This window comes from Pteropus alecto, unplaced genomic scaffold, assembly GCF_000325575.1.
Source record: "Pteropus alecto unplaced genomic scaffold, ASM32557v1 scaffold413, whole genome shotgun sequence".
Classification (NCBI taxonomy): domain Eukaryota; kingdom Metazoa; phylum Chordata; class Mammalia; order Chiroptera; family Pteropodidae; genus Pteropus; species Pteropus alecto.
In genome coordinates, this window is record NW_006434120.1 from 1,590,007 (window position 1) to 1,603,480 (window position 13,474).

The window sequence follows — 13,474 nt, forward strand, 5'->3', positions numbered from 1 at the left end:
TCCTCTAAAACTTCTTTCTTTTTTGTTTCTCATCAAAACTATGAATCCCCCAAATATCCCTGATCTTAGCTAGTCAGTCTTGGAGGAAGGGAAGTTACTGGACTGGTTCACACTGAGGTACGAGCGACCAAAATGGCTAAACACCCTTAGCCATTTCCAGTGATGCCTTGCCTGCACCTTTCAGAGGATACTCTTATTTTAAAAGGCAGCTGCTTAGCACCGAAGAACTGGTAAACTTTCTAGCCAAGGTGAGCTGAGTGTCTTAAGGATTGTCTAGTTAAAAGTAACAGGATAAAAACAATGTATTGGTGGGATACAAGGGCAGCCCCCATGGAACTCAGTGGAAGAGGCACAGCTGGGCTTTGGGAGGGTCAGGGACAGAACAAGAGAGCTACGAGGAACTGGGGTACACTTTTTCTGTTTCCCTGGGACCACTGTCCACAGACCGTCATCACAACGGCCTCGCTCTCTCCCCGTCTGTGGCAGCTCTCTCTCTGCTTTTCCTGCACGTGGGCCCAGGACGGCTGCCGCCCAGCCAACCCACCTTCAGTTCCAGAGTCCCATTTCCTCACTCGTGGGGGGAGGGTTAGACGGGCACAGCTTGGCTTAGGTGTCACTCCTAGCTCAGTCCACTCTGCCCATGGGGTCCAGGCCACATGGGACAAACATAGTGCCTGACCCAGGGTACTGATTGAGTTTTGTGTTCGTTGTTACAAAGAGGATGCGAGGCCCAACCCTAAGGGGAGAGGATGAGGCACATCTCCAAAAGAAGTCTACTACACCAGGCCCCAAAGTGTTTTTGCTTAATTCGGTTGGGAACCTGGAGATTTGAAGGGCTTTGGGGCAAAAGAGGGCCATTGACTCACGTGTTAACGGGCCCATGGTGGAATCTGTATGAGCTGAGCAAGAAGTTCCTGGCACCAAGGTCACCTGAGGGAACAATGACTTGCAAACACTGGGATACGTTCTGACTCCCTTGGCCCTGGTGTCTGCTGGAACTCAGCGTAGTTTAATTACTCAGGAAAAGGGAGATTTGCCATCTGTTTTCCTCTTCATATGGACTTGCTGGGAACTTGGATAAGTGACTGAACCTCTTTGGGATTCTTTTAATTCCAGTTCTCTTAATAAAATTTACACACACACACACACACACACACACACACACACACACACACACACACGCATATAACATTTCTGTTATTATTTCAGCAGATTATTATTGTGTTTCTCTTTGCTGGCCTGAAAAGACTCTGAGGATACAGAGGAAAGACTTTAGAAAGCTGGCTGGGAGGTTGGAGGATTATAAATTGCTTGTAGCCAGAAAGAGAGATGCTTCAACTCCGTCTTGGGGAGGAGAAATGCTTGCTTCATGTAAAGAGTTACGTATGTCCTTTGGAACGATAAACTTGATGACCTAGGAGGGAAAATGCTACAGAAATGTGTGATGCCTCAGATCTGCTCCTTGGGGAGGTGAGTGAGCACAGGGAGAAGAGTGGGGACGGGAACATTCTGTGGATTTGGGATTAAGGCGATTTAACAAAGATAGTTAAACCCCTGTAAGGCCTGTTGCTGAAGACTGCTGTTTCTGTAGGAGCTTTTAAAGAGCACCTCCCAGCTGGCTGTGCCCTAGAGGAGACTACTTAGTCAGACTGGGTGGCCCACTAATCCTCCTGCAGGTGACTGTTAACATCTAAATTGATACAGGTATATTCTCTTTTGCAGAGGATGAAGCAGAAAACAAAACACAGGCCCTCACTGGGGCGTTGGGGCAGGGTAGCCAGGCCTCTCTGAGGAGGGGCTGCAGGCCTGCTGCGTGGAACCTGCTTCCAGCTTTCATTTCCTTTACTCGAAGAACTCATTCTTGACAATCCGTTAGGGCAGGCTGATGGGGCAGATAGCTTTTGGCAGAAGTCCTTTCTATTTCTCACAAATTAAATCACAAAGCCACTAGCAGTGAATACAAAGGAAGTGTCCAAGCTCACTAAGGAGAGGTGAACAGCTGTTACAGAGCAAGTGTTCACAAGAGTGTAAAAATCCACAAATACTCACAAGGCTGGCCAAAAATTAATTGGGCTGTGGACAACTAAGAATGCTGTCTGAGATGAGAGTCACAGTGCAGAGTTACAGTTAATAATAATACAGAACGAAATGACAACAACGAATGTGTACAGAGAGCTTTCCAGTCCACGTACGCATTATCTCACCACAAAACCCTCTGATGCTAAGAGCGGGGTTGGCCAGCTATTACCTCTCTCAAGTAAAGGAATCAAGGCCAAAGTACTATGTCAGCTTGTCCTAGGTCACACCACTGGTAGGTGCCAGTCAGGGCTCAAATCGAGGCTTTCTGTGTTGCTGGGCTGCTCCTCCAAGCTCAAGTGCAGGGCCACCACACGAGCAGGGCCACTGCATGAGCAGGGAGCAAAGCGATGGGCAGAGTTGGTCAAGCAGAAGCTCCCAGTGGCCAAGAAAGAGCCCAGGGCCCTGTCACTTGGAGCCCCTTACTGTTCCCCACGCCACACTGGGGTAAGGGGCTGTAATTTAACTATCCCCTTTAACACAAGGTAATACATGTTCATTGTTTAAAAAAATACAGTTAGGCATGAGAACATAGAAATACAAATTCTACCCCTCAGAGATAAGCATTTTAAACATTTTACTGTACCAAAATATCATCCTTGAAGATACTTTCTCTTTATTTTGATACATCTTTCCTCAGAAAAACAGAATTTGTTTTTCTTGCCATTTTGTAAATTCTCATTCCATACATCTTTCCATGTCAAATATACTTCAACAGTATTTTTCTCATTTCATTAAAAATGTTATGTATGTTTTATGATTGCAGAAAAATCGTAAAATTATACACTCATTGTAAAAATATTCAAATTCAACAGTACAGACATGCACAGCAAAGGAAGCAAACGTTTTACTTAATGCTACCCTTGGGACATAACCGACTTTGCTAAATTTCATATTTCCTATTTACAATTTTTATGCATAGAGTAGATGTAATGAACATATGTAAATACACACACACACACACACACACACACACACTTTTCCCCACAAAGTGGGCTTACAGGCTGTCTGAGATTGCTTTCTCCCTTCCTAGAGTGTGGTCGTCTTTTCCTCTCCAGTACATGAGGTTCTAAGGCATCTTTGTTCCAATCCCAGGGAAAGGAAAATCTGAGATCAGAGAAGGAACAAAACAGTAAGTGACAGCAATACAGGGCTAGTCGCAGCATTTGGATTTAAAAATCCTCCGAGATATAGGAGCTTGCAGCTCAGGTAGCTGCTTGCCACAAATCTGGAGGATGCAGGTGAACAGGCCACCCCCGCACCGAGGGCCACCTGAGAGAAGGGTCCCATGGCAGAGATAGCTCCACCCCACCCTCACAGCGTGCTCTGTACCTCCTCAGGTATGTATAGTCTCATGACTGCCCTCATCCCTGTGTTGGAGAAAGAACATGATCCCAGAGTGGCGAGTTGAGTTTTGTGCCGTTTTGTAAGTAAATGACTTTGGTCAGATGGGAAGTCAGTTGTCCTACATTTGTTGCCCCAGTTGTCCTAACGGGGCCATTCTTGTCCACATCCACAGGGAAAACCCAATTCTGGCCAATGGACCTATGGCCCTTCTGTTTAATAACCTGAAGTCAAGCAGCGGTGGGTCAGCCTGGGCAGAGCCAAGGCAGGTCTGGAGAGGGGCCAGCAAAGACTGGGAGGGGTCCAGGTCAAGGTGAAGGTCAGGCTGATGCTTCTTCCCCAGGACATGTGCTTGTCAGGACACTAGCTCTGTGAGGATCCCCTGTCCTCAGGACATGTGCTCACGAGGACATTTGCTCTGTGTAGATGCGTAGCCTGGGATTCCCACTCGCTCTGGCAGTCCAGACTCCGTGGAAGCCACTCCAAATCCTGCCCTTCTACCCTCAGGGGCACCCCCACCTCCCCTCTTCCTGCCTCTTGTCATGGCTGTGTGGCTGCTGCCTACACATAGCCCATGAATTCCCTGTGAAAAGGAGGCAGAACTGTGCAAGAGCCGTGTTAAAGACCCAGCCATTGCTGCAGGCTCTTCCCTGACAGCTGTGTTATCTGAGAGCTGGCAAAGCACTGGGAAAGGGAGGCTTCTGAAGAGCAAGGGCAGCTGTGGGTGGCATTCAGGGCAGGATAGTGGGTGCATTTTCTAGAGAACATGATGCTGAACAGCAACAGACAAGCTAATGGAGCCTGTTCTCTCCTAATGGGCTGAAATGACATAAATCAGAGGCATCGAGAAGGCAGTTTATGTAAGCTGCCTTCTCTCTGCTTTGGTGGGCAGGATGATCACTCCCTCCCCCCAAGATGTCCATGTCCTAATTCCTGGAACCTGAGAATACATCACCTTTATATTCAAAAAAGGGGCCTAGGGAGAGTTCTTTGGCAGACATTCCCAACTGCCCTGAGATTTGGCCATAATAACTCAATACAGCTGAGGTTTAAGTGGGAATCTTCAGTTATTCTAAAAATTATTTGCAACTGATGTGTTCCCTAAGCACCTTCAGTATGTTTCCTACACTCTAAGGCAGTAGTTAATTCACGTATTAATAGACGCGCACTCAGTGCCAGCCTGTGCGCGGGGCCTGAGGCACAAGAGCGAGCGAGGCGGACCCTGCCCTCACTGAGCACATGTCCAGCAAAGAACGGAGCCGCACAAGCAGCCTGTGGAAAAGGAGGATCTGGGCGCCGCGGGGAATTGATTTCGTGGAGGGGAGGGGTTAGGGAAGTCCAGGGAGCGCCCTTCGCTGTCCCTTCTCTGTGCTCTGCGCACCTCCTGTGGGGGCGCCGGCGCGCAGCACTGGGTTCTAGTCAGACCTTGTTGGTAAAGACTCAGTTCGGAAAAAAGGTGAAACCAAGTCAGAAATCCGTGCCTACCGCAGTCTCAGACAAGGTGGGCGGGGCTTGTCCTGTGTCCCCGAGGGGCACCTTTTCTCCCATTCGTTCATCCTTCTCCCGGTCCAGAGACAGCAGGTGGTTCTGACTGAGCGGTGGGCCCGAGCGCCCCAAGCCGTCCATTTCTTGTCAGTGCATCTTGGCTGGGTCGACACCCCAGGTAGGTCGTAGCCTTTAATTTCCGTGCAGTTTCTGTTTCATCTAAAAATATCTGAGCAGCCACAGGATTCAGTCTCTCCAGGAATGACCCAGAACCGACGTCCTGAGGACTAAGAGATTGCTTCATTTCTGTTTGGGAAGGGCACATTGGGATAGAAAGGGAGACGCCTAGTCCCTAGAAGAGCTTTTGTTTCCACTTTGCCTTGTGCACAGCCTGGGGTGGGGGTGAGGGTAGGGTGGCCTTTGTGCCCTCCTGACTTACAGTGGCCTAGTGATAGAGGTCCTGGTGAACTCTGGCATTCCCACGTCCCAGAGAATGGACAGGGCCCAAGGGAAATCAATGGGAGGCCACCTGGGCCCTGGGGATAGGCCCAGGCCACCTCACCACTACCGAGGTTTCTGGAAATAATGAGAGCACAAGGGTGACTAGTAATCACCAAGGAGACAGCCAGAATTGTATGGACGGGTGCTGGAGCAGCGGGGAAGGGGAGCAGAGCTCATTTCCAGACCCGCCCCTCCCAACTCCCTACTCCCTGCAGCGTTTTCCTCCTTCCCAAGCAAGAGAACTAAGACAGCAGCAGCCACAGCAGACGCCCCACAGGACACTGAGGTGCCAACAGCTGCCCTCAGTGCTGCCTGGATGCTAACACAGGTGTCCTCACAGTCCCTGTGAGGTGGGCACCACTATCACACCCATTGACTGACGAGGAAACAGAGGTTCAGGGGGCGAGGACGTCCCACCTGGGCCCAGCCACCGCATTTTGAGAAGCAAGTTCTCTCAGACATTGTTGTCTCCTTTTGAAATCCAGTTTCTTAGAAGCCTTAACATTTGTATATACATCCTTGGAATTGATCTGAGAAATAATGAAAGATGTGGAAAATAAAGTCGCTCATGGCAGCACTGGTATAGGAGTGTAGGCTAATGTGTTATGGAACACCTGTACGAGGAAGCTGTTCAGACCTGAAAACCGCCGTCGATAAATGTCTATGGGAAAGGAAAATTGTCTGCACTATATCATTAAGTGGAGATACCAGGTCCCAAAACATTCCATGCCTTATGATGTAATTTTTGCTACACCTACACTCTTGTAGAAAAAGGTGCGTGTTGGTGCTCTGTAGAATCCCAGGAGACCTGGCTGAGGACCCAACACAGATTAGCATCTGATGCACAAATTTTGGGTTTTGCAGTCTCCTGTTATGTACGCAAAGGGGCTGCTCTTTGCATACATAAGCAAAGCACAGCAGGAGAGACTCAGGCTGGGAGTATAGGAAGAGAATGGCTTCTCAGTCCCTCTCATCCCTAACGTAGACATGCCTGACCAGGGCGAGCTCCATCGGGCCGTCAGAGCCACCAGCCTCCTTTACTTCCAAGTACCCAACCCTGACACGCCACTTCAACCTGTCTGCTTACGGAATCTGCGCTTTGAAGCCCACTGCCTGGCTCTAACATTGGGGTCAAGGTGCAGTTTGTCATCTATTGTCCACGTGTCACAGAGTGACTACTGGGCCTCTCAGGTGTAGACATATAGGCCTGAAGGAGGGCTAGGCAGGAGCCTGAGCATGTGGACACTTGTTCTCTCTGAGTGGTACCACAGATTATTTTGAATTTTTGCTTTTTTTTTTTTAATTAAAAAATTTTTAATTACAGTTAACATTCAATATATTAATTTCAGGTGTATAGCATAGTTGTTAGACATTTATATAACGTACAAAGGGACTCCCCCCATACATCTATCTGATACGCACCTGATACCATACATAGTTATTACAATATTATTGACTATATTCCCTATGCTGTACTTTACATCCCCATGACTGTGTTGTAACTGACAATTCGTACGTCTTAATCCCGTCACTCTTCCCGCCCCCTCCCCCCACATATCCCTCCATCTGGCAACCATCAGCGTGTTCTCTTTATGAATGTTTGTTTTGTTTGTTCACTTTGTTTTTTTAGATTCTATGTATAAGTGAAATCATATGGTATTTATCTTTCTCTGTCTGACTTATTTCACTTAGCATAATACCCTCTAGATCTATCCATATTGTTGCAAATGGTAAAATTTCATTCTTTTTTATGGCTCAGTAATGTTCCATTGTATATATGCACTACCTCTTTATTCAATTGTCTTTTGATGGGCACTTAGTTTGCTTCTATATCTTGGCTATTGTAGATAAAGCTTCAGTGAATATAAAGATGCACATATCTTTTCAAATTAATGTTTTGGATTTCTTCAGATCAATACCCTGAAGTTGGATTGCTGGGTCATGTGGCAGTTCTATTTTTAATTTTTTAAGGAAACTTCATACTGTTTTCCATAGTGGCTGTACAAATATGCAACCTCACCAACAGTGCATGAGGTTACCTTTTCTCCATATTCTCGCCAACACTTGTCATTTGTTGATTTATTAATGATACCCATTCTGATAGGTATAAAGTGATATCTCATTGTAGTTTTAATTTGCATTTCTCTGATGATTAGCGACATTGAGCTTCTTTTCATATGTCTGTCTATTAGCCATCTGTATTTCCTCTTTGGGGAAATGTCTATTCAGGTCCTCTGACCATTTTTTAAATCAGATTGTCTTTTTGGTGTTAAGTTGTGTGAGTTCCTTATGTATTTTGAATATTAGCCCTTTGTTGGACGTATCATTGACAAACATCTCTCATTCAGCAGCTTGTCTTTTCATTTTGTTGATGGTTTATTTTGCTGTGCAAAACTTTTTAGTTTGATATAGTCCCATTTGTTTATTTTTTCATTAGTTCCCCTTGCCCAAGGAGACATATCAAAAAAAAAATAATAATAATAATAATAATACTAAGGCAATTTCAGAGAATTTACTGCTTATGTTTTCTTCTAGGATTTTATGGTTTCAAGTCTTACATTTAAGTCTTTAACCTATTTTGAGTTTATTATTGTATATGGTGTAAGAGAATGATCTAGTTTCATTTTCTTTACATGCATCTTTCCAGTTTTCTCAAGAGCATTTATTGAAGAGACTGTCTTTACCTTTTTGTACATTCTTCCCTCCTTTGTCAGAGATTAACTGACCATATAGATGTGGGTTTATTTCTGGGCTCTCTGTTCATTATCATTGATCTGTTTTCATGCCAGTACCATGCTGTTTTGATTTCTATAGCCTTGTAATATAGTTTGCTATCAGGTAGCATGATATCGCCAACTTTGTTCTTCTTTCTCAATATTGCTTTGGTCATTTGGGGTCTTTTGTGGTTCCATATAAATTTTAGGATTATTTATTCTAGTTTTGTAAAAAATTCCATTGATATTTTGAGAAGGATTGCACTGAATTTATAGATTGCTTTGGGTAGTATGGAGATTTTAACAATGTTAATTCTTCCTGTCCATGAGCACATTATAGTTTTCCATTTATTTGTGTCTTCTTTAATTTCTTTCTTCAATGTCTTATAATTTTTTGAGTACAGGTCTTTTACAGCCTAGGTTAAATTTATTACTAGATTTTTAATGCAACTGTAAATGAGATTGTTCTCTTAATTTTTTTCTGATAGTTTGTTATTGGTGTATAAAACACAACTGATTTCTGAATATTAATTTTGTATCCTGCTACTTTACTAAATTCATTTTATCAGTTCTAATAGTTTTTTTTTGTGGACTCTTTAGGGTTCTCTCTCTGTAGTAGTATGTCATCTGCAAATAATGACAGTTTACCTCTGGATGTCCTTTATTTCTTTTTCCTGTCTGATTGCTATGGCTAGGACTTCCAATACTATGTTCAATAGAAGTGGTAAAAGTAGACATCTTTGTCTAGTACCTAATCTTAAGGAAAATGCTTTTAGTTTTTCACTGTAAAGTTTGATCTTAGCTGTGAGTTTGTCATATATGGCCTTTATTATGTTGTTCCCTCTACTCTCACTTTGCTGAGAGTTTTTGTTATAAATGGATGTTAGATTTTGTCAAATGCTCTTTCTGCATCTGATGATATAATGTGATTTTTATCCTTCATTTTGTTTATGTGGTGTATCAGGTTTATTGATTTGCAGATATTAAACCAACTGTGCATTCCAGGAATAAACCCCTCTTGATCATGGTGTACAATCTTTTTAATGTATTGCTGAATTCGGTTTGCTAATATTTTGTGGAGAATTTCTGCATCTATGTTCATCAGGGATATTGGCCTATAATTTTCTTTTGTTGTAATGTCTTTTTTTGGTTTTAGAATCAGGGTAATGCTGGCCTCATAAATTAAGCTTAGGAGCCTTCCCTCCTCTTGAACTTTTTGGAATAGTTTGAGAAGGATAGGTGTTAATTCTCTGAATGTTTGGTATAATTCACTGGCGAATGCATCTAGTCCAGGACTTTTGTATGTTGGGAGTTTTTTGATTATTGATTTAATTTCATTAGTACTTATTAGTCTGGTCAGATTTTCTGTTTCTTCTTGATTTAGTCTTAGAAGATTGTATGTTCCTGGAATTTATCCATTTCTTCTAGGTTGTCCAACTTGTTGACATATAATTGTTCATAGTATTTTCTTATAATCCTTTGGATTTCTGTGATGTCAGTTGTCACTTCTCCTCTTTCATTTCTGATCTTATTTATTTGGGCCCTTTTTTTCTTGATGAGTCTAGTTAAAGGTTTATCAATTATGTTTATTTTTTTCAAAAAACTAACTCTTGATTCCATTAACCTTTTGCTTGATTGATTGATTGGTTGATTGATTTAAAAAATCTATTTCATTAATTTACACTCTGATATTTATTATTTCCCTCCTTCTACTCACTTTAAACTTTGTTCTTCTTTTTCTAGTTCCTTTAGGTGTAAAGTTAAGATTGTTTATTTGAAAATTTTCATGTTTCTTGAGGTAAGCTTGCATTGCTATGAATTTCCCTCTTAGAACTGCTTTGTCTGTGTCCCATTGATATTTTTTGGGGGCGGGGAGGGAGTCATTGTGTTTTAATTATCTCAACATATTTTTTGATTTCTTCCTTGATCTTATTGTTAACCCCATTCATTGTTTACTATCATGTTATTTAGCCTCCATGCGTTTTTATTTTTATTTTTCAGTTTTTTTTTGTAATTCATTTATAGTTTCATACCATTGTGATTGGAGAAGATGCTTGATATAATGCTTATTAAATTTATTGAGTGTTCTTTTGTGGCCTCTCATGTGGTCTGTCCTACAAAATGTTCCATGTCCATTTGGAAAGAATATATATTCTACTGCTCTAAAAATATCAATTAAACCCATCTGGTCTAATGTGTCATTTAAAGCCACTGTTTTCTTGTTGATTTTGTCTGGATAATCTATCCACTGATGTCAATGGTTATTAATCTCCCCTACTATGAATGTATTGCTGCTAAGCTCTCTTTTTATGTCCATCATGTATTTAGGTACTCCTATGTTGGGTGTGTAAATGTTTACAAGGAATATATCCTCTCATTGGATAGATCCCTTTGCCATTATGTAATGTCTTTCTTTGTCTCTTGTTATAGCTTTTGTTTAAAGTCTATTTTATCTGGTATAAGTATCGCTACCCCAGATTGTTTTTTCTTTTACATTTGCATGAAATATCTCTTTCTATCCCTTTGCTTTCAGTATGAGTGTGCCTTTCAATCTGAAGTGAGTGTGTTGTAGGCAGCATATGTATGTGGCTTATTTTCTTATCTATTCAGCCACCCTATGTCTTTTAATTGCAGCATTTAATCCATTTACATTTAAAGTAATTGTTGGTAGATATGTAGTTATTGCCATTTTAATATTCATATTTCTAACATTCCTCCTCCTCCTCCTCCTCCTCCAAGAAATCCCTTTAACATTTCTTGTACTACTAGTTTGGTGGTAATGAACTCCTTTAGCTTTTTCTTGTCTGGAAAGCTTTTTATTCATCTTTAGAGTCTAAATAATAGTTTTGCTGGGTAGAGTAAGCCTGGTTGTAGGTCCTTGCTGTGCACCACTTTGAATATTTCCTGCCAATCCCTTCTGGCCTGTGAAGTTTCTGTTGAGAAATCAGCTGATAGTCTTATGGGTGCTCCCTTGTGTGTAACTAACTGCTTTCTTCTTGCTGCTTTTAAAATTCTCTCTTTATCTTTAACCTTTGGTATTTTAATTGTGATGTGTTTTGTGATGGGCCTCTTTGGGTTCAACTGGTTTGGGACTGTCTGTACTTCTTAGACTTGTATGTCTATTTACTTCACCAGGTTAGAGAAGTTTTCGGTCATTATTTCTTCAAATAGGTTTTCAGTCCCTTGCTCTCTCTCCTTGCCTTCTGGTATTCCTATGATGTAAATGTTGTTATGCTTAAAGTTGTTCCAGAGGTTCCTTTAAATTATTCTGATGTTTTTTGATTCTTTCTTCTTTTTGATGTTCTGAGTGTTTTCTGCTACTTTGTCTTCCAAGTCACTGATTTGATCCTCTGCTTCATCTAATCTGTTGTTGATTCCCTCTAATGTATTCTTCATTTCAGTTATTGTATTCTTCATCTCTGATTGGTTCTTTTTTTCTGTCTCTTTGTGTAAGTTGTTACTGAGTTCATCTATTCTTCCCCTAAGTTCATTGAGCATCCTTATAACCAGTGTTTTGAACTCTATATCTGGTTGATGGCTTGTCTCCATTTTGTTTAGTTCTTTTTCTGGAGTTTTGTCCTGTTCTTTCATTTGGGACATGTTTATCTCCTCAGTTTGGCTGCCTCCCTGTGTTTGTTTCTATGTATTAGGTAGATCTGCTATGTCTCTCTATCTTGGCAGAGTGGCCTTATGTAATAGGTGTCCTTTGGGGCCCAGAGATGCAGTCTCCCTGTTCACAAGGTGCTCCAGGGGTGTCCCTGGTTTGTGTATTGTAATTGAGCCTTGATTGCTGTTGGCACATCAGTGAGTGGGATTGACCCTCAGGCTAATTGGCTGTGAGGACTACTGGCCATGACTACAGTGGACAAGCTGTTGCGTGGGGGCTGACCCCATGGAGTGAGATTCGCTGTAGCAAGGCTCCAGTGCCGACTGGGTCCACCCTTTGGGTGTGTCATTTATAGAATTAACTGGGTGGTGTTCTGGTGTCATCTGAAGCTGGCTACTGGGTGGGTTGGTTCTGGGGCCTCTTGGAAGGGGCTCCAGTGCAGGGCAGGTGAGCCACTGCCTGTGCCTGCCCCAAGGCCACCTGGTAGGAGCTACAAAGTGATTTGCATTTGGTAGCTGCTTGTGCTGGGCTTGGAAGAGCCTGCGAAAGCTATGCTGTAAACCCAGGCTAGCTGCCATTAGTACCAGGCTGGGGGACTACTAAGCAAGAGGTACAGGGTATGCCAAGGCCAGCTGCTACTTGTTTGGAGTTTGTGGACTTTTCAGATATTTTAGGGAAGTACATAGCACAGGCTGAGGCTGACTGGTTGTGAAGAACAGTAGCTGAAAGAGATTTAGGCAGGAGTTGGGTGGGGCTGGTTCTCAGGGAATCACCTAGGTTGGGCAAGTGGTGTTGGCCAGTTTGATGGACAATAAAATTTGGTGCCTGCCTGCACCCACAGACTGGATGTGTGGGAGGGCTCAGCAAAAGAACAAAGGGCCCCTCCAGCCCTCATCCTGAAGCCAGACAATTCAGTTCCTCCCTGTGTGTCCCTGGTACTTTTCGAACTGCTGCCCCAGCACTAGAGCTCAGAGCCAGAGAGCCTCAGTAAGTCCATGTGTGGGCCCTTTAAGAGTGCCTGGTACTCCAGAACCCTGTGTCTCCCTCAGCCACAATCCCCGCTGATTTTCATGGCCAGATGTTGTGAAATTGCTTCTTCCTGGTACTGGTGGTCTGGGCTAGTGAGCCTGCTTCTCAGAGGGTACTGCTCTAGCTGATATCCCTCCAAATTCTTAGCCACCACATGTGGGTGTGGGACCACTCCATTTCACGTCACCACCCTTCCTACCAATGTGGCTTCTTCTTTATATCTTTAGTTATAGGCGTTCTGTTCAGCTAGTCTTTAGGTAGTTCTCAAGGGTGGTTTTTCTATAATTTAGTTGTAATTTTGATGTGGTCATGGGAGGAGGCAAGCACAGCATTTACCTACTCTACCATCTTCACTGGATGTCCAGATTTTTTTTTTTTGCTCATCAGTACTTCCTGATTTTTCCACAACGAACAATTATTGCTTCTATAAAAAGAAAAAAAAAAAAGTTTATTTTTGATTAAAAAATGAGGACCTTAGATAATCCTGTCTCTAAAATCCTCTGATGTCATTATGGCTTTCAATGTTGTTTTCTCTGGTTTCTTTTCTTTCTTTGGCTTCACAAGAGCATGATATCATTTCCCAATGTGCTCACTGTAGAAACGCTATGTTCCCCTAAAGTCTGGGGTTTAGTCTGCAGCCAGCTCTGGGCCACCTGTGGCGAGGGGCAGGCTGAAGGGTGGGGGTGCTGGAATCTGGGGAGGTGACACAAGGTGAGGA

At 43.0% G+C, this 13,474-nt stretch overlaps 1 protein-coding gene across 1 annotated transcript in view; it reads left to right on the forward strand.

The window, feature by feature from the left end:
• Positions 1-13,474, forward strand: part of DHRS12 (dehydrogenase/reductase 12) — a 45,017-nt gene that overhangs the window by 29,692 nt on the left and 1,851 nt on the right. The window contains exon 7 of the mRNA XM_025044785.1: positions 3,427-3,482. Coding sequence (XP_024900553.1) covers positions 3,427-3,482 — 56 coding nt within the window. The remainder of the gene's footprint in view (positions 1-3,426; positions 3,483-13,474) is intronic.